The sequence below is a fragment of the Ictidomys tridecemlineatus genome, chromosome 8 (genome assembly GCF_052094955.1).
Source record: "Ictidomys tridecemlineatus isolate mIctTri1 chromosome 8, mIctTri1.hap1, whole genome shotgun sequence".
Taxonomy (NCBI): Eukaryota; Metazoa; Chordata; class Mammalia; order Rodentia; family Sciuridae; genus Ictidomys; species Ictidomys tridecemlineatus.
The window spans coordinates 32,571,621-32,596,417 of NC_135484.1; the positions used below are offsets into that span (position 1 = coordinate 32,571,621).

General features: G+C 35.7%; 2 protein-coding genes across 43 annotated transcripts in view; one reads left to right on the top strand and one right to left on the bottom strand.

Moving 5' to 3' along the window:
- Positions 1 to 17,636, top strand: part of Epb41l2 (erythrocyte membrane protein band 4.1 like 2) — a 189,233-nt gene extending 171,597 nt beyond the window's left edge. For all 42 annotated transcript variants that reach the window (XM_040283283.2, XM_078019143.1, XM_078019147.1 and 39 more), the window contains one exon: positions 16,388 to 17,636. The gene's annotated coding sequence lies outside the window, so the exon portion shown is untranslated. The remainder of the gene's footprint in view (positions 1 to 16,387) is intronic.
- Positions 17,637 to 20,853: 3,217 nt separating this feature from the next.
- Smlr1 (small leucine rich protein 1) overlaps positions 20,854 to 24,797 on the bottom strand; it is an 84,094-nt gene continuing 80,150 nt past the window's right edge. Inside the window, exon 4 of the mRNA XM_078018505.1 lies at positions 20,854 to 22,019. Within this exon, the coding sequence (XP_077874631.1) occupies positions 21,934 to 22,019 (86 nt within the window). The 3' untranslated portion in view covers positions 20,854 to 21,933. The remainder of the gene's footprint in view (positions 22,020 to 24,797) is intronic.

Sequence of the window (24,797 nt, forward strand, 5' to 3'; positions counted from 1 at the left end):
TAGAATGAACCATAAAGAAAAAAATTGCTTTCACTATGTAAAAATTGAAAACTTTAGTTGAACTAACAAGTTTAGGATAAATGATAAAGCTTAATATGCCTAGAATAGAAAGGTTTAAAATCCTGAATATATTAAGAACTTTGTTAAGAAAATTTAAACACTTTAGTAGAAAAATGGGCAGAGGATTGAGCAAGTTAACTATGTAAAAACTAAGTGAACAATAATCAAACTGTCTAGCCTTGCTATTTCTTAAATCAGTACAAATTAAAAATTCAGTGAACCAGTTTTCACGTACACATTTGGCAAAAGTTGTTTTTATCCAGTGTTGGGAAGGTGGTAGGAGGAAAGTACATGTTGTTGTATAAGTTAATAGTATTTTCTGTAGGACAGCTTGGCAAAACATAACTTAAAATATTTGTATTAAGCATACCCATCTTTAAACTAGTTTTAAGGATTTATCTTAAATGATTAGAGATGTTTACAAAGTTTTCTAACAAATGCATTTATCACATTTTTATATATACTAGCAAAGGATTGTCAATATTCTAGGTGGGTGTAGTACATGCCTATAATCCCAGCAATTTGGGAAGCTGAGGCAGGTGGATTGCAAGTTTGAGGCCAGCATGGGCTACTTAGACCCTTCTTAAAATGAAAAATAAAAGAGGTGGGGGTATAGCTCAGTGGTAAATCTCCCCTGGGTTCAATTCCTAGTCTCAGGGGTAGGGTGTGGGGGATCTTTAACAATCTAGATAGCCAGTAATAGGAGATTAGTTAGTATGTTTTCCTGCTTCCATATGAGAACTAAGAAATTCTCAATGTAGTGAGTAAATGTTCATAATTATCTATTAGAGTTTTGAAATGCAGGTCTTATCACACAGCATAGTAAGATTACTTAAAAAAAATCTGCACATTAAAAAAAATCTATACATTTATCAGTTAACAGGTGGGTAACCCACAGAACCCCACAAGAATGGCTGGGTCATAAAGCACACATTTTTCATCTTGCACTGAAAGACAAGGGAGTGAGGGCTTCTGCCATTTCACAGCTTCCCCTTGAGTTTTAATTTTTGCCAGTCTGGAGAATATGAAATGATATATAACTGTGATGATGACTTTCATTTTCCTTATTAATATCTTTTCCAATTGTTATTGGCCATTCATATTTTTTTTCTATGACAACACAACCAGGAAATTTAAAACATTTCTGTGAAATCCTTATTCACCTCTTTGTACTGCTTTATCTTTCTTTCATTTGATTCTTGACAGATTTTAGATATTCTTTTCCAATTTCATGTGTTACAAATATCTTCAGGTTTGTGATGTGTCTTTCATTATCATTAAAGTTAGACACAGTTATTACAGTTGGAATTTATCAAATTTTCCTTTTTTGAATTATGTCCCCCACCCTTTTCCCCTCATGATACTAGGGATTGAGTTCAGGTCCTCGTGCATATTAGGCAAGTGCCTACCACTGAACTATATCCCCAGCCCTATGAACCATATTATTTTTATACTCTGAAGTATCAAAAATATTTTCCTTCTAGAAATTTTTATCATTTTAATATATTGATAATTCATTTGAAATTACTTTTTTATATCAAAACAGTGATCTGTTGTGGAATAAGTAGGCACTATTCCAGCACTGCTTATTGAAAAGTCAATCCTTTCTCCTTGTAATCTGCATTGTCATATCTCAAGTCCTTTATGTGAGGGTGTGATTCTGGCACTCTGTTTCCATTGGTCTATTTATTTGTCTCTGTACCAGTGCCATAATGTCTTAATTACTCTGGAATTACATAATGAGTCTTGGTACCTGACAGTGTGTGTCCCCTACCTTTGTTCTTTTTCTTCATTTTTGGTTCTTTCTTTTTGGTACTGGGGATTGAACTAAGGGGCACTAGACCACTGAGTCACATCCCCAGCCCTATTTTGTATTTTATTTAGAGACAGGGTCTCACTGAGTTGCTTAGCACCTTGCCTTGCTGAGGCTGGCTTTGAACTCACAATCCTGTCTCAGCCTCCCTAGCTGCTGGGATTACAGGCATACACCACCATGTATGTCAGTCCTATGTTTTGTTTGCAATGCTGAGGATCAAACCCAGGGCCTCTCATATGTTTTACTACTGAGGTTCAGCCCTGTGGTATTTTAACTGCAATTTCGTCTACTCTAGAATAGATGAAGTTAGAGTTATATTTATTTTCTATGAACATGAAAGAACTCTCCACTTATGTCTTTTTTAATATCTCACAATTAAAGTATATAGTTTTCTAACCAGTTTCAGTCACAAATTTTTTTCTAACTATTGCTAGTAGAAAGAGAGAAAATTGATTTTTTATATTGATGTTATATCTAGTAACTTTATTCTTTATATTTTTAAATACAATTTCCCACACAGAGTATAATACTCAGTCACCTGAATGAATATACTCTGTTACATATGAATGCTGATTTTATTTTTGAGATGTATTTGATTTTATATATGGAAAAGTGAGCATTCTTACCTAAAGACTGAGTTCCATATTTTAATCTTACCAGGTATCAAACCTAGTTGACATTGGGCACATGAGGGGAATAGTAAAGTCTACCTTTGCTAACTTATGGTACTTATTAAAAGGATATAGTAAATAAGGAGAAACGTGAGGGTTATACAATATGAGAATAGTTTTATGAGAATAGTTGCTATCTTTTCTCTAGTCACTGTTATGAATTTTACTTATTTTTTAATCAGGAATGATGAATAAACCTCCCAAAATATTACTAATACTCTCACCTTCATTTGTAGCATTTAATAAACTTTTAAATGAGTTTCTTATAGTGTTTATTTCTAGTACTTTATTTTTTTGCAATGGACATACATACTCACAAACACAATTTTTGAAGTTTACCTGTCTGTCCCATAGGCTCTTTTTTTATGAGATTCCTTGACAAATGGATTTAGGAAATGAAAGTGTAAATTCACATACAAGGCAAGAAAATGAAATTGGAAAGATTTTTAAAAAAATATTTAACAAGTACCCAGATATACTAAGATGGCCTGGGTGTTGAGGACTCAGTGGCAGACAAAACAAAGGTCATCCCCTTCCTGGATGAGGATATGATGCAGAAAGGGAGGTATGAATGTCAACAAATAGACAAAATGTACTTAAAAATTTGATGTGCTCTGGAAGAAATAAAGTGCTATGAGAGAACAAAATAAGGGATTTGAACTACCAAACTACTGTGAGTTCAACCTGTTACTTGAGAAACATGTTTGAGTTTGAAGTCTGAAGAATGACTAGGAATCACTTCCATGGCTCAAAGTCATTTTAACTCTACCTCCTAATCACTGCAGCTCACTCTGGCTGCTCATTTAGTTCACTTGTTTTGTTCATTTTTTCATTTGCTGGTGACCATTTGAGCAGGTAGGCTAAGGCAAAGAGCAGGACCAGGACAATAACTGAAAGTCAGAAAAGAAGAATAACTATTTGTGACATAACTGTTCTTTCCCTTTTTAAGGCATGTAAAGCTCCCCTGCTGAGCTGACCTTGCCCTTTGAAGTAACTCTGAGCTTTTGATCAAGCATTGGAAGTTGGGGAAAAGGAAGCATACAGAAAGATGGTCAAGGAAGAGGCTGTCTGTTCTTTCTCAGCTGGTGGTGGTCAGCTCTAGGACAGTGAGGAATTTAATGAAAACTCAAGAAAAAAAGAAGGAAAAAACACTTCAGATGAGTGTTCATTTAGTCTTTGTGACTTTTTAAGTCCTTTCAAGAACTATTCCCTCTTGCCACTTTATCCCAAATGCATATTTATTTATGAACCCTCAAATGGAGGCAAAATATTACCATAGTAGTACAATGATATTCTCAAATAGTCCTGATCAGAAAGAGTCCAGGCTTGCTGGTGTGGGCTTTGTTGTCTCAGAAAGAGTGAGCCACAGGAGAGGCAGGAGTTCATGACTCTGCTTCAGTTGGCATTACTAGGGCTCTGACTTGAGATGAGCTCCTCAATTCCTGAAGCAACCACTAATGTAAGGTGAAAAGTTAACTGAGCCCCGTTCATGTGAGAGCAATACACAGCCGAAAGATGTCATGGTGGAGGAGTGGCTGCTCATTCAGTTCACTTGTTTTATTCGTTAATTTTTTCATTATACAAATATGTATAATGGAGTGCCCATTGGTATCATCTACTGTTTTATCATGGAAATCTCAAATAAGATCTGGGGGGCGGGGTTGTGACTCAATAGTAGGACTTTTGTCAAGCATGTGTGATGTGCTGGGTTCGATCCCAGTACCACATAAAACTACACAAAATAAAGGTATTGTGTCCATCTACAACTAAAAAAAAATTTTTAAAAATCTGTGCTCAAGGACAATAAATCAGTAGTAGCAGAATAGTTCAAGTTTTGTATATGTTTTGAGCTTCTTGTGGGAATAGAAGTAGAGGTCTTTAAATCAGAATAGGGTGTCAGAGACAGCTTCTCACTTAAGTTAGTGCTATGAAGAACAGGTTGGAGGAAGCCAGATGAACATTGAACCTATCCTCTAGGAACTCAATGTAGCTAGATTTAAGGGCACTGTAGAGGGTGATGGAGATGAAGGGATAAGGAAGGCAGAGAATCACATATCATGCTCAGGTGTCTGACTTAAGTAAAGGAATTAATGATGGCCTCTGTAATTTGAATCATGGAATACATGGATTTTATTTTTCACCTATTATGTACAGTATGGTTATTTCTCTTTGATTATTAGCTGTCTTAACACAAAGGTGATTTTTTGTTGTTGTTGTTTTTCTGTGTACTGTAGGAGAGACCAGCTCTCACAGGATTTTGGAGGAAGCTTGAAAACCAATTTGCAAGGACCCATTTTACACACACACACACACACACACACACACACACACACACACATACACACACACTCACAGTGTGTGATAAGCTTATTGGATAGTCTGAGTGTTAGGAGGGAGCAGCAGAGCAGGTTTTCTGGGCTGAAATGGACTTCTAATGGTGTTATCTGGGTGGGTATTCCTCTGTGTGTCAGTGTTGTTACCTGCAAATGGGATGGTAACAGCATTTGCAGAAAGGTTTGCTTCTGAGGCAGGTTGTAAAACTTTTTTTTATAATTTATAGAGCCACCCATGAAACCTTTCTACTCTTAATAAAAGTCAAATAAAAATAAAAGTGTTAACCCAAGAGGTGGTTAAGTTTGAGGTTCATGTGTAGCATCCTAAGTAGAGAGGTCCAGGAGGCGCAGGAGCTGGAAGGCACTAGGAGCTACTAAGCAGTCACCAGAGCTGCCTGTCATGTACTCATGAGCCTTCAGCTTGACAGGTGTTATCTAGAGCTGCCTGGGCAACAGGATGTAGGGGAAGACAAGCAGAAGGTAGGAAAATGGAGGTTATAAAAACTGTAAGGAAAGCTCCGAGAGGGAAGAGTGATCAAGTATTAAATACAGCATAGAAATCAGATGAGCCTGTGTTTTGGATTGGTAAAACAGAAGTGTAGAACTGCCTCAGTCAGCTGTAGTGAGGGAGTCCTGTATTGGCCTGAGAACATGGGGGTGGGGGTCTTTTCTTCCTGTGTTAACTCTGCCTGTGTCCATCTGAGAAGATGGGAGAGCATTAGGTCTCAAGCAGCTGGTAGATCTGGTACTAAGATTAACAAAAACTTGGCCACTCACATTCTTAGGTATACCCTGAGCTCCAGTCTACAACCCACAATAGAAAACTGTAAAATTCGTACTGTTGTTTTCTGTATTATTCATACATACATGAGTACTAACCTTGAAACAAAAAAATACTGTATTCAAAGCAAAGTTTCAGAATAGTCAGGGACATTCAGGGTTTCAAAACATGAATTCAAAAAATCCAAACTGGAAATTAGCATTAGCTGTCTAACCAACTTGACTTGTTGGCTGAATTGTGCTCCAGCCAATCACAAGCTCCTCATTTACATCTGGCCTGTTGTTTAAAGAGAAGCATAGACCCGTTAACTTCCAGATGAATGTTTTCAGTTCAAGTGCCAGGAGTTTTCAGGCATATCAAATATTTTATATTTTTATTTTATCTTATTTTCTTAGTTGTACTAGTCTCTTATCTGAAATTAGCATTTAATTTCAGTTTAGTTTTCAATATAGCTTAATCACACCCAAAATGAAGACTTCTACATTGAAATAAAAAACAAGTTTAATGAGTTTTAGACACAGCCAGTTTTCATTCTGGAATGCTGTGGGATGTTCTATCTTAACATTTATAAATCTGGCAGGTGTTTTTCAAGAGTTATAATATATTTAAACTTCCCAACAGAAGACATGCTAAATTCTTCTGCTGTTGGGCATATAGCAACACCAGGGTGCTCATTTCCCATGATTTGCTCTTGGACACATTTATTAATGACTATTTTCCCAAGTGAAACCATATTTGCTGTTGTTTTTTTTTTCCTTCTCTCTCTCCTCCCTACCTTCCACCCCCCGGCAATACAAGGGAGATTATAATTTTTAAAAATGGAGAGAGTAGAAAATTTAAGTGACCCCATAGGTCCCTGCTCCCAGAGGTAGATAATCCCTTTTCATGTGCTTATGTGTATGTAAGCTGTATTATGTATCCTGCTTTTCACTTAACTCTGCATTGAAGATATTATTCCTGGTTATGACCTCATCTTTATTTTTTTTAAACAGCTAAATTGAATTGGATACATAATAGTTTAGTGAAATAAGCTCTATTAGTAGACATTTAGATTATCCTTCTACTAACATTTATGTATACAGTATAAAGATTATGTCTTTGTATATTTTTTATATTAATTTTATTGTTTCGCTAGGAAAAATATCTTTTAAAAATTAGAGTTGGTAAGCCACGGAGGGTTTTTGACATATTGCCAAATTGCCCTACTTAAAGTTTCTGCATCTCTAGATTCATACCAACAGTTGATGTGCATGTTTCCCCACATGCTTGCCAGCACTAAATAGTATAAGACATTTTAAAAAATTGTTACCATTCTGCTTGGAAAAGAGCATGATTTCCCCCATTTTTTACTTGGGAGGAAAGAACATTTTCTATTGCATTTAAAAATTTTTTTTTTATTACTAGTAAGATTGGAATACAGGTGCTCACACATGTTTTAAACATACACATAAAAGTATAATTTACATTTCTTTGAATTGCCAGTTTGTGTCCTTCTGTCCAGTTTTCTATTCAAAGGCTTATTATCTCTCTTTTTTTTTATAGATTTGTTAGAGCTGTTAACCCCTTAGTCACAAATTTTGCACTTATTATACTCATTAAGGATTAAAAATGGGACCAAAAAGTGGAGAGAGGGGCAAAACAAAATTGACAAATTGGACGTGTGCTAGGCATATCTGGAGTTTTGTTGTGTTTTTTTCTTTTGCTCAAACGGTGTATTTTAGAATGCGAATTATTAACACTATTTTAATATTGGAAAATATCCAGCAATCTTGGAAAAATCAGAAACTCTGAAACACTGAGCCAGATTTCCTTCATGGCTACAATGGCTGTCACTCTCAGACTGGGAAGTGCTTTCTATGCCCCCAAAGTTCTGTCAACCCTTCAGATTGGGGTCATTGGTTCCCAGTCTCCCCACTCATATTACCTACCTATCCATCCAGGTATAAAGTTTATGTATAGATGCCTTTATCTGAAGAAGTTTTCTGTTGGACATCCTACAGTTTTTTTTAATTGGGGAGGAATTTTGATGTAGTAGCAAACTCTGTGTGTGTGTGTGTGTGTGTGTGTGTGTTATGTGTGTGTTATGTGTGTATTATAAGATACTCCTTTCCTCGTGAGGTTTATATTTATTTTAAAAATCATCTTGGCACTTTTGTGCATCAAAATGTTTCAGTTAACATTAGAACAAACAGGAATCTATTCCTGCTCTGCTAGTACAGTAGCCAATACCCACTTGCCATGTGGCTAGTCCAAATTGAGATATATTTTATGTGTAAAATATGTACTAAATTTCAAAGATGTAAGAAGAAACATGTCAAATATCTCTAATTTTTAATTGTTGAAATGATTTGGATATATTGAGTTAAATAGACTATATTAAAATATGCATTTTTAAAATGTGGCTTCTGGGAAAATTTTAATACATATGTGGCTTACATTAGTGGCTCATTGTTTATTTCTCTTAGGTTTGAAAAAAGACTGACACAATATGGAATAGTATTTAATAGAGTTTTGTGTATTTATTTAACTTCATGAGGGAAGTGATTTTTTTTCTCATGCTTCCTCAGATAATAAGTGAGAAAATTGAGTCTAGAAATGAATTAGTTGATTCTTGCAATCTTCTTATTTAAGACAAAATAAAACTTTGTTGAGTTCTGTTCATCTATGCTTCAAAGATGCTCTGCTAAAAGACAGAGGTATTATTACTATTTCTGAAGCTTTTATTTGATGCCCAGAGAACTGTTTTTCATTGCTATCCACTACTTATCTTATGAACCTAACCTTGATAAAAGCTTAAAAAGAATAAAGTATGGAGTGTGACTGTACATAGTCCCCTTGTTATTTAAAATAATCTTTAAGATTTTGTAGAATGCTTTCATAATTAAGTCCCCACAAAATGTGACCCAGCAGAGTGAACCAGAAGACCTTACTAATGTTGGCCTTATCTTAGAAGTTTTTGTCAAAGCTTCGGAGATTTGGGAAAACTAGTTTTTCTGTAGAAAGTAAGAGTTCTCCTGGGATAACAAAGAGACAGCGAATCAACAAAAGAACAGAAAAATAAACCTAGTATTTTTCCACTTAAACAAGAAAATTGGCAAATGAAAAGCAATAAAGAAAACAGGGATTAGTATTTTCTTCCTAACAACATAATGCAATTTTTTTTTCCTTTCCAAACCCTTGTTCTTTATTCTTACATTACACATTGGTCCCTGTAACTCTAACTCGGATTCATTAACACATATCGTGAACATCTTATGTAAGTCACTATGATAGTTGTGTGTGAGAGAGAGGGGTATAGGAATGTGCATATAAATAACATTTAGGGTAAAAGTGTTTGAAGAGGAACCTAGATAGAGTGGTAACCGTCATTAGAAGAAACTTTCTGATAGGGCAGACTAGGAAAACTGTCCCTAAAAAGGTAGCAGAAAAGCTCCTTTGCTTAGCAGTGGGGAGGAGGATCTGGATGGATGGAGACTGGGCAGAGATGAAAGAGGTATGGAAAAAACAATGGGCTGGAAATGAATGGGAAGTACAGATCCTGCATTGGGGCTGTGTCTAGTTCCCAGCAGATCTGGGAAGATTTATTGGAGGCAAGTTGCAGGTGTTACATTCCAAGCCAGTACCTTAGTAAAACAATGCTTTGTATTGGACTTTGCATAGGACACTTGGATGATGTAGGTGTAGCAGTTTTATCACTGTCCTTTAGTAATATGAATTTGCCATTTAGTGTGTAGGATTGATTGAAAGGTTGCTAGATTGTATGTAAGGAAACCATTAGACTGGTTCATGAAATTATTAATGAGGAACTGAACTGACACCTGATTGAATTTAATTTAGGAACAAAATCAGGAATGAGAGAGATATCATATGTGAAAGTCTGTAAATAATATTAGGTAACACTTATAGAATGCCTACTTTGCTTGGCTATGTTGAGAGCTTATTATCTAAGTACCTAGTATCCTCTGTAATAAACGAGGATCCCAAGACCTAAAAAGCCTACAAAGGTCCTTTGTTCAAGCCACTTAGCAAGTGGCAATGCCCAAAGCAACCCTCAAACTGAGTCTGCACTACATGTGGCTTTGCAAAAGGATTCATTATGGGAATCTTTCAAATAAACTTGATTGATTTTAGAAAATTTTATTTTGAACAGAAAATGTTTGAGATTGCAGGTTTAATATTAAGCTAAATGGACTAGTAAGATAATATTTTATAAAATATTCATGTTTAAAAATTAGGTAGGAAAAAGTATTATTTCTTTTTTTCCTACATCTCAGAAAATAGAAAAAGAAAAGCAGTGATTTTAAATGTGAATGAAAAATAGTTTAATCTTCAAACTTCACCCACCTTTTTTTGCTTATAACTTTTGCTCTTGAAAGTGGAATGGTTGACATTTTTATTAGGATATTCTAGAATTGCAGGATGGTAATAATTCTTTGAGTGACTTGAATGTATCAAGCATGAGGTTTCTAACAAAAATTACTCTTAGTTTTAAAGAAAAACCATGTGATTAGACTGATGAGCTAACTGACAGCTTACCTTTCAAAGACAAAGGAGTAAAACTGGCTTAAAAGCAAAGTGAGGCTTGGACCAAGCAGTTTGGAGGGAAGGCAAGTAGATGCTTCTGAAAACCTCCTGAGAGGTGCACCTGTGTGAAAGACAAATGCATGCCTTAACTAGGGGGTGGGGAGTGGGGTGGGAGTTTGGAGAAACACTGAAATTGAATCTCCTGAATGCAAATATACTTAACTTTGTGATTCCAGAAAACTTTTAATGGAAATTTTGTCTATGAAGTCAAATTGTTAGGGTGTCTGCCAATAAATGTAATATAATACAGTTCATAATACAGCAGACCTCAAGAGGGCCACCCCAGTCCTGAGAGGCCTAAATAGGAAGCACAGGCTTCAAAGGGCCCACAGGAGGGAGGGTCTCATGAAGAGATTTGGGACTCCCAACAGCATTGATATGTTCTAGCAAACCAGGAGAAGCAGGAGTATTTTGTTGAATCACTTGTAGAACAGGTGCTGAGCTTCATCTTAGGGAAAAGGTAAAGGTCACTAGATGTAAATTTGCCCTCTATTTAGGAGATACACAGATCTCTCTGAAAGAAGAAAATAGCAATAGCATAGGGATTGCAGATTTCTGATGCAAGTGGCTCTCAAAGTAATTGTCTCAGGACTACTTTAAACTCCTATTAAAAATTATTGAAGGGCTGGGGATGTGTCTCAAGCGGTAGCGTGCTTGCCTGGCATGTGCGGGGCACTGGGTTCGATCCTCAACACCACATAAAAAAATAAAATAAAAATAAAGACATTGTGTCCACCTAAAACTAAAAAATAAATATTTAAAAAAAATTATTGAAAATCTCAAACAGCTTTTATGTGAATTATCTTTATTGAATATTGAATTATCTTTATTGATATTATATGAAATTTACCATATAATAAATCAAACTGTGAGAGGCTTAAAAATTTTAACTAAAAAAAAACAACACTAAGTGAAGGAAGCGTGTCCGAAAAGCCTGAACGTACTATATGATTTCAACTATATGACATCCTGAAAAAGGCAAAGTGATTGAGACAGTAAAATGATCAGTGGTTGCCGCTCATCTCATCAGAAGAGTTTTTAAATATTGGGATGCTATCAAGCTCTTGTAGTGGTCAGAACACTATTTTACAAAATTCTAAATTTTTGCCTGAAATTCATTATTATCAACCAATACTGTCAGTTGTTTTTGTAAGTGACAGGCATTTCACTTACAGGAAAATGTCTGCCAAATATTTAACTTGAATAACAGAGCCTGCTCTTAATTCTCTCAAGTAAAAAGAGGTAATTTACAAAAAAAAAAAAAACAAGCAGCTTCAACTCATAGTTCAAACATTCATACAAATGCTTTTCCTCTGGGTGTCCTCCTGTGTCTGTATGTAGTGGGAGTGATGTTTGATCAGGGACATCCTTAAATGAAAATGGAGTTCCAATTCACTGTGAGTGTGTGCTGGTGAAGGATACAGTGACTTTTAGTACATTGGTGGTATACTAGTTCCTTTGACCTATGCCAAGATGCCAGCAGGTTAACTCATCATTGTTACACCATTGGTGAAAAAAGTCAATGCTCTGAAATATTGATTTTAGTATGTGTAAGGAAATAGTTTGGACTCTGTGACACCTTAAGAGAGTCTCAGCAACCCTCAAAGTTTGGAAATCACAATCTGTCTGTATCATAGTGGTAATATAAATGTTTTAACAATAGACCATTTTTCTAGGTTAACCAAAGAGAAATTTAACATGCTTATATTTTGGGCTTTTGGATTTTTCTAATGTAAACAGTAGACATTCTTTTCAAAACTTAACATACAAATTGAAAACAAAAGAATAAAATTAAAGTTCAGAAGTAGCTGTTAAATTCATAAAATATCATATTTAAAATTGAAGTTTACACCTGAGCATATGGAACTCATTTTTTATTTAGGAAATAATTGCATTGTGTCTTACATAAATACTTTGTTTTCAAAATCTCTGATTATATTACTGCTCTAAGGTAATTGAATCCTCATTAATTCGAAGAAACGTTTTCTTGCATTATTATTCACATGATTTTCCTGCATTATTTTGGAGATGAACAATATTTTTGCATTTTTATTGATATTTTTCTTTGTGCTTTATCACTTAGAGGCATCATTTCTAGCAGTTTGTGTCAAATGCTTTTTAAAATCAATTTATTGAATCAATTTCTGGAGTAGAGCACTATAAAGATTAATCTCCATATGTGAGCTCCTTGTCTCTTGAAACCATGAAGCTGTGTTTTTCAGATCATAGCACTTCTAGTCTTGCACTTCACTTTTCCCTCACTGCTCATCAGCTACACTATGAGGGAGTGGGCACGTAGCTCAGTGGTTGAGCATTTGCCTGGCATGTGCAAGACCCTGGGTTTAATTTCTAGCCCGGCAGTAAATTTTTAAAAAACAAAGCTACCATACGATACAATAAAATTGCATAAATTAGAATTCTGAATCTCCTGTGAGTACTGAAGGCAAAATATGCAACCATCCTGTACCCTTGGAAGAATTTGGACATAGAATAAGACCTATGATTCAATTAAATTTAGTCACATTGACCTATTCTCACAATGGCCAATAGAGGGGGACACAGGCTAAGAATTGTGACTGCAGTAGTTTTTAGTGTTTACTGACATTGTATACTTCTGGGTGTTTATTTACTTGACCACAATTCTAACACATAAGGAGAATTCATATACTTAACAGCTATCACCTTATGCAAACTCAAGAGGAAGCTTACCATATTGTGAAAGTAGTTTCAATTAATGTTTATATTTAGCACCTATCAATTTATTATTGACAGAGTACAGATGTTTGGACTCTACAAATGAGGCAGAATTCAAGCTTGAAAAGAAAAGGGTTCTTGAAACTTTTTATAGTTCTTAAGTGAAGATCTAGTGCCTAGTTTTCATTTTAGTTAGGAATATGGGTTCAATCATTTAGATCCAAAACCTAGTCTATGAAAAATTGTCACATTAAATTTCTTATTTCTGCCAAAGGACAGAAAAAATTAAAAAGTCTGATGCTTCTGTACCAATGACATTAGTAATGCCATTTTTATATTTTCTCCTTAATTCAAAACTACTTGTTTAGTACTTAAGAACACCTTTGTTTATTTAAATACATAAAGAATCAAAAGATACATGGATATATAAAAAATATTCATTTAATGTTACTACTTATTTGTCCAGAGTAATAATAAATCTGAGTGTTCTCACTCAACCTATATTTAATTAATTTAGAGTTACACTAAACTTCTTTTTAAAGAATAAGAAAATAAGTGCATTGAACATTATAACAAAAATTAAAGGTAGTTTTCTTTGATTCTGAAAGCAATTTGGAATCCAAGAAGCACATCAAGGTTAAAATTTGTAATAATACAACCAGCAAAATTTAGCTTACTTTCTAGTAGTTTGTGTAAATGGAAATAAATGATATTTAAGTTTATGTGGGTAACTATGTCTTTTTCTCTATATTTAACTCAGTAAACTTTGAAGGTTTTTTGAGATCAAGAACTATCTTCATTTACTACATACTCCTAGTTTCCTATAATAACTTTGAAACAAGTTTAATTTTAGCTTTCTTTTACAAATTTATGACTCATTACAAAGTGAAATTTATATTTTTTTTCTGAAAACAAATTCCAAGAAATAAAGTAACACAGAACTTAGAGAAAATGGTGAAGAGAATCATCCTAAATCTTGTTCTCTCTATAGGTTTCCAGGGACAACTAATCACGAAATTGTTTTTCTTTTGTTTTTTTTTTCATTGTAATAACACATTTTATTAACCTAATATATCCAAAATATTATTTCATCAGGTTAAAGGGTTTGTTTTCTAATGTAAGCTAAGCAAAATGTCAGCTCTATCCAACAAATGATACATATTTATTAAGCAGAGCAAACAGAGATACATACCAGTTCTTGGAGAACAAGAGTAGGTAGCATGACTAATGGTCTTGGAAAATGCCCAAATACAATTTAAGTGATAATTTTATCCATTTCTCCTTATAATCCCTCACCTTTTCATGATAACTAACCTAGCAAAATACTCTTTTATGTTTCTCCATTGATTTCCCCCTGCCTGGAATCAAGCAGAAGTGCTAATGAGTAATAAAATAGCCTAAGGCAGACAGCAGGATAGGAAACAATGAATTTGATTCATCAATCTCTCCTGAATAATCAAGATGCTATAATATTATCTGTGATACATCTAAATGATGGGGATATTTTTCATTACAATCAGCCTTAATTTTATCTAACCAAAAGAATATACATTCTAAGTGACTTTGGAACCAGTGCCTTTTGGAAAGAACATTAATTATCACTCTCCACTGTCCTCTGTAATTACTTAGCATTTGCCAAAATTCCTAATCAAGCTGAAATTGAAAATAAAATATTTGCCTTCTTAAAACTTTTTTTTCCAGGAGGACAGTGTACCATTGTGTTTTTTTTTTAAATCTTTTTTGCTTACCTTTGATAATAGAATTTCCCAAGACTGTGTCTCACTTTTCCTTGTATTCATAAGAGACTTATTTCTGTCTGTTGGTTTTGACTTGGATCTCTTCATGCCAACTCCCAAATGTACATTCCTGGTGCTATGCTAATGCCTTACCTAGGCTCTAAGTCTGCTGTTCTCAGATACTGCCTTCTTAATCACCACACTTGCACTTTTCTCCAAATCTGAGTGGACCTGTCAGTGGTAATCACTCATATCTGGGTACTGCCATCTAGTGAAAATAAATGACCTTTGCCATCTTCTTCAGCCAGCCCAGACTCCTGCCTATGCTGCACTGCCTTCAGCCTATTCACCACCCTGAAGCCACAGCAGAGTTTTCAGAACATACAACAGGCCCTGCCAAACTCTTCCTCAAAACCAAAGAGGAAGCAGTTTCCAGCTTTCTTTCCTGCACTTATCATGCCCTGTATGAACTTCCTACCCTTTTTGGTGTTTTGATCTGCCTTTTGCCTTTCCCTGGCTTTTGTACTTTGCTCTGGATCATTACAGTAGACTGCCCGCTGGTCTTTTTGTCTGGATGTTCTTTCTGAATTCATTCTTTTTTTGTTGTTTTCATATTAGATTGAGTCCACACTTCTCGGTCTAGTATTAAAGAATAGACCTAATATTTACCTTATCTTCCATCACTGATTGTTCCATGCTTAATTTAATAAAGTTCATTGCTTCAATATCCTATTATTTTTTCATTCCTGTTTTCTCTAGAACATACACTTTTATACCCATTCTAATATCATAATTCCATGTGCCTTTCCACCTGTATGCATCTTTCCATTCTCTTCACCTGGAGCACCTTTTCTATTCATGTTAATGAAGTGAAAATGGGCTTTGGCTTTCTAACTCTCAGTCTAGCTTTAAAATCTCCACTTGTTTCTCTCTTAGAGTGTTCCCCCTTCACCCAATGGGGAGATTTTCCAAGACTAATGAATGCCTGAAACTAAGAATAGTACTAAATGAGTATATGTACTGTTCCTCCCTTAGCCTTTCACCTTTTTACTTAGAGAAAGAGCTTTATGGCTCCTTTTTGGCATATCTAAATTGCCAGCATAACTGCTCTTGTACTTTTGGCCTTTCTTAAATAAAATAAGGGTTTCGTGAACACAAGCACTGTGCTGCTGCAACACTCAGCCTGAAAACGGAGACATCTCTTAAGTGACTAATGGATGGGTATCATGTACAGTGTGTATATGCTGCACAGAAGGGTGGTACATGGATTGGGGGGAATAGGGTGAGATTTCATCATGCCATCCTCAGATTGGTCCTGAGTTTAAAACTTATGAACTGTTTATTTCTTTAATTTTCCACATATTATTTTTGGACCACAGTTGACTATAGGTAACTGAAACTACAGAAAACAAAACTGTGGATGGGAGGCTGTATAATATGCAGATTATCTCTGTCTTATGTTGATTAAATCTCTGTACTGCAGTCTTATTTTTTAGTTGTAGTGTATTTGTCAATTCTCCAGAAATTTTAGAGCTCTCAAATTTGGAATAGCCACTTGTGCTAGTCTTCTGATAAACATTATTTACTATAGATCTTGGTGGATGACAGTTGATTACTTGATTAAAAACTTGATGAGCATTACTTAACATTTTTTTCCGTCTTCTGTTTTTGGAATATTTAAACCTTATCTCTCTTTCTTTTTTTCCTCCTAGAAAGTCATCTTCTAAACAACATACAACTTTATGAACCTAAAGAATTTGACCATTCCAAGTCTTAATGCCACACCACTACTCCAGCAAATTTGTGCTATGGCTGGTAACAGTGACCAGAAGCCTGAAGAATTAAAATGCCAACACCAAACCTTACCTTAACAGCTCTGGTCTGTACCATTCTCGCGCATTTTTAATATATTTTGTTTTATAACCACTTCTAAATATCCTTGGGTTTTTTTTCCCTTTCTTTTTTCTATTTTTTTTTTAATTAAGTAGTTTCGTTTTATTTCCTGTTTACTTTGTGTGCAACTACCTGCTTTTCATGACTCATTTGCTTAAATGACAGTGAACAAAGCCAGCCTGGGCTGCTGGTACGGTGCTGTTCACTTGAACAGGTGCTGTTGTGCGGAAAGGAAACTCTGTGACTAATTTAGATAGTGGGTTTTCTTCTTCCAGATTCTTTCCATTGAATTCTTACAGTCAATATTTACAATTTTCAGATTGCAGTAAATATACTGTATGAGAAAAATATTAATAAGATTAAAAGCATTTCTTACATCTTGGAAAATTTTCTAATGTTTGAGAATTTCACTGGGGATTTTTTTTATATTGAACCCTTTTGACTTTCTAGTCTTGTGACTTTTTACTTTTAGTAAAGAGTCAGAAAATCTTCAGACTGGAGAATTATAAAGTTCACTGACCATGCACTGTGCTCAGAGATGCACCCCAGTGCCAGTGCTTCTCAGACACATTCTCTTCGACAGCATTCCAGAACAGGAGGGAAGAGAAGAGAAATCTGTTTCTTCCCTTCTACTAAAAAATTCAGGCAGCTTAAAACCTTAGTGCTTTCTTTTTTAACATTTCCAAATTTCAATACTTTCCATTATTTGAACACTTGGATAGAACACTTGCTTTGTATTAAACCTCCTTGTCTATGTGTAAAACTGACCTTTTGTTATTGAGCAAATATCTCTTTCAGATAGTTTGATTCACACAGGTTTGAGGATGCTGAGAGAAGGGTAGGGGACTATGGTGGTTTGCGTTGGTTATAAGAAAGCTATACCATTTAAAGGTGACACCAGAGACCTGATAGGGACTTATTAACTGTATTGAAAATTTCTTCCTTTGCTTTTTGACCCTATGTATAGTTATGATGCCAGATTAGATTTATAGCAGCTTCAAGTTGTATTAAATGATATTTTGCTTTCTGTAATACTGTTATAAAATAAAGTTTTGTTTATTCTCTAAACATGTTGCTTTTCTTTTTTTATTATAAAGGTTTTAAAAAATAAATTGGGAGTGATGTTTTCATCAGAAGTCCTACTAGTATTTTGCAGAATAAAATTCCGTTTTCCACTGTTTTGTAATTTTAATGCTGCTGCCAGCATCACTGATTTGAAACGGTGAAAGCAATGTTGAAAGTTTGTAAATCTAATGTTTAGCATGCCAGATTCTTTCCGCCTGCTTAAATAGTACCCCAGCTTTTATAAATTCTCCAAGGAATATTTTTGCTTGCTTCCTTTGTATATTTTTGTTGTTGTTGTTTTGCTTTCAGCAACTGTTTTAGTTGTACCATCTGAATCCTGCTCCTCTGTTTCATGTGCTTTTTAACTTTGTGTGCACTCCACCTCAACCTATCAGGCAGACCAGACTGCTAGGGTTGGGGTGAGCGGCTGCATCCAAGTCTGATTAGGAGGGTTTATTGCAAAGATTTCACCCAAGCACATCAGATGATGTGTTAAATTTTCTTTTAAACGCTGTACAGCAAATGACAAATGGTATATTTCTTTTCAAATGTTATATAGAATTTCTCTTGTAGTCACTTAAAGTGAGTACATTAAATATAATTTGCATAACTTGTCTTTGAGATCTGTTCCCACTAAATTATCGTGAAATTGTGAAGGCCCTTTTCACTTTCTCTCTAATTCTTAGAAAAACAACTCCTCTCAGGAAGCCAAGGCTTAGAAATATGAAATCAAATATGATTCTGAAAATATATTTCTCATCAGAAAGTTTTTTATGTGTAGTATAGTTAAATCATAGATTGATCTTCCCAGGGGTTTTGAGAACATATTCTTTAATGTATCTAATTATAATAGCAGTGATTAAAAGAAAGTTTGTCTTTACAGCACCTATGGACTCTAGGGAATACAGGGTGCTGTGTTCATTTAGGGCTCAGTTTTACTCAGCTGAGAAAGCAAGGACAGGTTGACATTCTGGAGCCACTGAGAGCATCTTTGAGGACTTAGTACCCAAAGAGCCACTTGGGAAAAATGTTGATAATCCCATGTGTGACATCAGCACGGGTGTCTTTTTAAATATTTTGTATGTCTTAGGATGTCATGATCTTACTTGGTAAACTGATCTTTGACAGCCCCAAATCATAGAGTAAATAGGAACGTCAGCGAAGTTTTGAGATAGGGATTTGAACAAGTTTAATAAGGTGGAAAGAATATTTCTGAATTCCTAGTCTATTTAATTGAAATTATAAATAAAATTTTTGATTATATGGTTCTTGCTTCATTCTGTTTGTCACCCATGTCAGGATAGATGCCACTGCCTCAATGCTGATAAAAACTCAAGAGGTCTTTTCTGATTAGCACATGCTAGTTATAAAGTCAGAAAGCAAGAATCTCTCTCTCTCTCTTTTTTTTTTTTTTTTTAGCATTTTTTAGTTGTAGTTGGACACCATACCTTTATTTTATTTATTTAATTTTATGTGGTGCACAAGGATCCAACCCAGGGCCTCGCACATGCTAGGCAAGTGCTCTACCGTTGAGCCACAACCCCAGCCCAGAAAGCAGGAATCTTATGAGCATAGTTTGAAAACTTTATAAACACAAATCAGAAAATTGATTTACAGAATGTTTGACATGAATTCTGAGAGTTTATTAGTTACTAGTTCTGATATCTGAGATTTTTTTTTCAACCAAATAAGTTTTCAAGGGAAATCTGTTCTTGATTTTTACTATTGCTACTAGAAAATTCTAGAAATTGTTACTTGGCCAGATTATAGTTATAAGCATTTAGCTTTTTGAAATGTCATCGCAAATAGTATTTCTATGTCCAATTTTCTGTTTTATCAACAATACAGCATTGGAATATGGAATATCCACAGATTGGCAGTCCCTCTCTCTTTGCAAACCATCTTTTGTTTTGTTAAATTTTTAGTTGTAGATGAACACAATGCCTTTATTTTATTTATTTTTCTTTATGGGGTGCTGGGAAGCAAACCCAGTGCCTTACATGTGCTGGGCAAGAGCTCTACCACTGAGCTACAACCCCAGCCACTGCAGATCATCTTTGGCAGTATCAAATTACCAGTGATCATCAAGAGAAAGAAAGTTAATGTTATCAGCTTTAGGTTAGTTCTGTTTAAAAAAAAAAAAAATCATTTGTTGGTAAATTTTCATTGAATAAAACAGTGTGTGACAGAACTTAAAGCACCCATTATCTTACTGAAGATTTAGTTGGAGAAACATTATCTCTAGCTGGAAAGTCTTTCACTTTCACATTAGAAATAAGATTAGAAATTGTCAAGCTGAGACCATTTTGGGTTGTGGGAGTGTTTGTGGCCCCTGGTGAAAGGCTTTGGAACATTGAATGGACATGCCTATGAGTGATGTAAGGAGACTGGACCTTATTTGGATGAAGACTGAGACAGCTTGTTTTGGTGGCAGTAATGAAAAAAATGAAATCTTAAAGTGGATCTACGAGCATGCGAAGAGCAAAGAGTTAACCTGCAGCCACTTGGCCATGCTTAGTGGTTAATTTGACCAATTTGTTAGTAGCGCCTTCAAACAGATGGTAATGAAATCTTTGGGACTCATTTTCTCCATGGGGAAACGAACATATTACTGTTCCTCTCTATGCATAGAAAGTTCACGAGTCCAGTCATAATTTCATTGACGATTTCCTTACTCCCACTTTATTCGGCAGCAACAAGAAATAGGTCTTGATTTAAACTACTTGGATATGCTTATTGTAGGAAACATGTATGTTTAGAACTCATCTGTTACCACAATAGGGGAGGTGGTAGGCAGGCATCTACCATAACCCAAACTCAGGCTCTCAGAGTGCCTATTTCTGGAGGAAAATGGAGTGAACTCTGAAGGCTGCACCATAGATTTGGCTGGCAGCTGCTGAGATGAGGGTATGATGTGTCCTTTCACACCTTCTGTTAAAGAAAGCATTTTTACACAGGCTGATTCCATCAAAGGCTAAAAAGAGATCCCTCCCAGAACCGAAAAAATAGTGTTATTCCTTCCATATGGCATGAACACTGTTGTTATAAATTATCTTTCTGAAAGCCCCAGCAGATATTTTCATTGTAATCGAGTGCAATAAAATGGAGAAATGAGTGTCTTCAGTTGAAGAGTGGGTTATATTATGTAAGACGTGCAAACAGACCATTCACAATGCATACGAGGAATTTGGGGGTGGGGTTGAAGGGAATAAGCAGAATATATCTCACACTGGTGATGCTTTATTTATGTTTTGAGTCATCCCCACAGTATTTTATATGACTATCACTACCAAAATTGGTGCTGACAAAATTTACTGTTTTATAAAGTGAATCACCAATACCCCATTAGTCACGTGCAAAGACTGGAATATAACCAGATTTAGGACATACTGAACATCTTTTGTTAATGTTAGTAGGGAAATGTGGAGAGTACAATAGTAATCTATTTAAACCACCATCTTGAATTAAATGTTTCTTTCAGTTATTTATGTTGGCTCTTCAGGGTTCCTATAGAAGAAGAATTCTGCTAGTGAAATTTTGACTTCTTTCCATAGTTAGAAATAGCTCCTGGGGTTTTGGTTTTATAGGCAAAGACTTGAATTCTTTTCACCAGGAGTTATGTGAACATTGTGTTCTCTCTCTCTTTTCCCAGCACCAAAATGCCATATTCTCAATTCGCACCATGCTGAGAGCACCATTGATGAGTGATCTGTCCCTAGTATTGAGAGATTCCTCTTGTTTTGTGTTTGTCACAGTGATTTGTGAAAGCTCTTGGGAAATGGAGAGATGCATACTCAGGTCCAGAAACGTCTGAAAGGGTATGTGGAAGAGTTGCTGCCCTACTAGAGGACCAGGTGGACACCTTTCATAGGGCATCCACAGAGCTCCCTCTAGGGCACTCATCTTTTACTATTCATTTGATATCTTCTGGAGTTTTCTCACCTCTAAAATCAGAATAATGTGAGTTTTCATGGGATTATGTAATACTGATGCCTGAGAATTTTATTTGAAAATGCATTTCAAAGTAAACAGTAGATTTTAAACATGATGCATCCAGTCCATTGAGCCTATGCAAGTAAATCTTGTGTACTTGGTACTTTTCTAAGAACTGTTGATGCCGAGTCTTAGAAGTCCCCTTGGTCAATAACTGCCACTTTTCATGTGGCTCAGAATAGTCGCCCTAGAATTCTACTTTTGCTGTGCTTCTAATTTATCAACCTACTTTATTATTTAAACTGTTGACGTTGCTCTATGACCAGTAGAAATTCATTGTGTTTTAGCTATTGGTCAGTTCAAACAGTCATGTCCTTTTCATTTTCTGGTGCAGGGACGAGCCACCCTTGTGCTTGTATTGGTGGTGAGCAATCTGAGGTAGTTCTTCATTAACTGAAAGGAAGAATGCCAGTTAGTAATTTGCAGACAGCTGAGTGCCATTGGTTCTTTACAGCTCATAAGTGGCTACTAAACTAGCTTTCTGAATGGTGGCCCAAGTCTTCAGGGCAAGTCAGAACTCACTCACCGTCTCAGTCACTTCTAAAGAAAAGGTCAAGATTGTCATAAGCCAAACATTTAGCAAATTAATTGTTGATTAAGTTTAGACTCCTACATTTAATAAGATGACACGAAGCTTGTGAGTAGGCCAGGAGTCGAGGGAACAGTACTCTGCTCCTTCCCCAAATTCATTTAGGCATTTATAATTCATACAAAAGTCACAGCAGTCCTTTCCCTCTACCTTTTGGCATCTTTTACTGAATACACTGATCTTTTCAACTTTTCACAACTTGCACATTCTTTAGCCTCTTAGAATATAACTAGTTAAAGCTACTCAACCAACCTATTTAACCTTGTTGATTACATCCTCATTACTCCTATTGACCAAGTCTAGTGGCATTTTCCAGTCCCCAGTTTTCTTCAAGGATTTGAGATGAATGCATTCTCCTCTCCACTCTCAGTCTCCTCCCTTCAGCTTTTGTTATGTACCATGTTTCTGTGAGTTCATCTCCTGCAGCTTCAACTAATTTCTCACTTGCAACTAAACAGATTTGAGCCCCCCTTCTACCACCCTATGCTAGGCATTGAACCCAGTGGCAATCTACCACTGAGCTGCATCCCTAGGTCTTTTAATATTTTGAGAGGTCTAAGTTGCCCAGATAGACCTCAAACTTTCCACCACCCTCCACAACCCCCTGAGTAGCTAGGATGACAGACGTGTACTATTGCACCTCCCCAGATTTAATCTTTAGCTAACCCTGAGATCTCTCTTAAGATCCCAACACATATCTTATTGGCACATCAAAAAACATCTCCCTTATTGAACACCACCAACACAAAATTAATCCTGCTTTTGCTTTTAAGTTTTATGTGCAGAATTACAATTTAATCATGCCAGATACCAGGAACTTCTAAACTCATGGGAAATGATAAATATGTTTTTAGAATTAAAACTGAAAATGTTCTCTTTGTCTTTCACACAAATTCATGCACATCCCTTGTCAGTTATTTTATATGCCACACACCCTAGGACATGCATCTTTCCCTGATATGGATTCTTCTAGGCCTCCACAAATGCTTATCTTGCTCAGGAGAGGGGGCATGTGCTTATGATGACAACTCTCGGTTACATGAATCATGATTCAATGGCCAATATTTTCCAAGCACTTATTGTGTGCCAGACAAAGAGTGAAGCCCTTAATTCTTGTAATGACATAAGCTGGTCACCAGTATTATTAATATTCATTTATAGATGAGCAGTCTGAGGCAGACAGATATCAAGGTGAAGCAACTATCCCAAGATCACCAAAACTCATTGGTTCAAGATTTGATGTCAGGCAGTCTGACTTCAGAGTTCACACTTTCAGCCACAGGGTTTCATGTCCTCATAAGTTATTGCTATTTCAGATATCCCTTTGAGGTAGCCCATGACTTTGCTTTTGAACACATTGAAATATGAGTAATTTCCTCCCTTTCTTTTTGAATTACCAATGGCTAGCTGTATAACAAGTGTTTTGAATGAGGAACCAAGATACAAATTAGAGCTGGAAATGGATGACCTGAATAATAATACTGAAAGAAGAGAACTAGAGGAAACAAGAAGAAGCTCATAGGTCTACAGTGAGTCACCTATCCAGGGAACAGTGTGTGCTACACATCATGTAAAGAATAAGAGGAATAAAATAATTTATCCTTCTCCTAAAAGACAATTGCAATTGGGCCATCATTTTATTTTAGTAGGTCTGTTTAGGAAGGTGTTCAGAGAGATTAGACAGGCAGGTATCCTTAAAAACATCTGAGCTTGTTATTGTGGAAAATTTTGCATGCAATGAGGTTTTCCCTGTTGGGCCCTGGGTGAAGAAATACAATCTCTGACTCAGGTGGAGGAACTGCCATCATCAATAAGAATAATTATTCCTGTTGTGTAATATAAGATTGATCAAACTTTTCAAAGCTTTTGTCAAATTCTGCCTTATTTCAGATTTCCCCATAGGGGCTTTTTTTTTTTTTTTTTTTTCAAATTGGTGGTAAGTTTATTTGCCTGGGTCAAAAGGATCCTTCCATTGGGCAGATACTCTGCCTATCTGGCGTTTATTTCTCCAGGAGTAGTGTATCTACTGAGGAGACTGGCTTTGGAGCCAGAGAACCAGGGTTTAGATCCTATCTCTACTGCTTTCAAGGTGCGTGGCCAAGGAAGATTTACTTAATGATTTTAACAATAGCTATTTTGTCAATGACACCCTCTCTGCCTTCTTGGAATGTACAGGCCAGCAGGGGTAGTAATGAGTAAGAGTGTTCTGCAGACTGGGCACTGTTAAGAACCTTGTGTGCATCACCTCATTTTATCCCATGCCTATTCCACAGCTGTGCCCTGCTCTGATTTCTATTTTACAGATGAGGAAGCTGAAGCTTTAAAATAAAAATAGAAAGGCCATTGTTAACAGAACTGGATTTCAAACCCTACTTGATTTGACTCATTGGTCTGAGCTCCAAACAATTTTACTCTGCTAACTCCAAGTTAATCTGTTCTTTCCAAATATTTTTTTTTTCCTTTTTGACTGCTGGCCACTCAAACATGTATATGAAGTTGAGTGAAAGATACCTAGTCACCTTGCATATTTTCAATACTTACCTCTCTGCTATGGTATAAATGCAAGTTATCGAAGGCCAGAA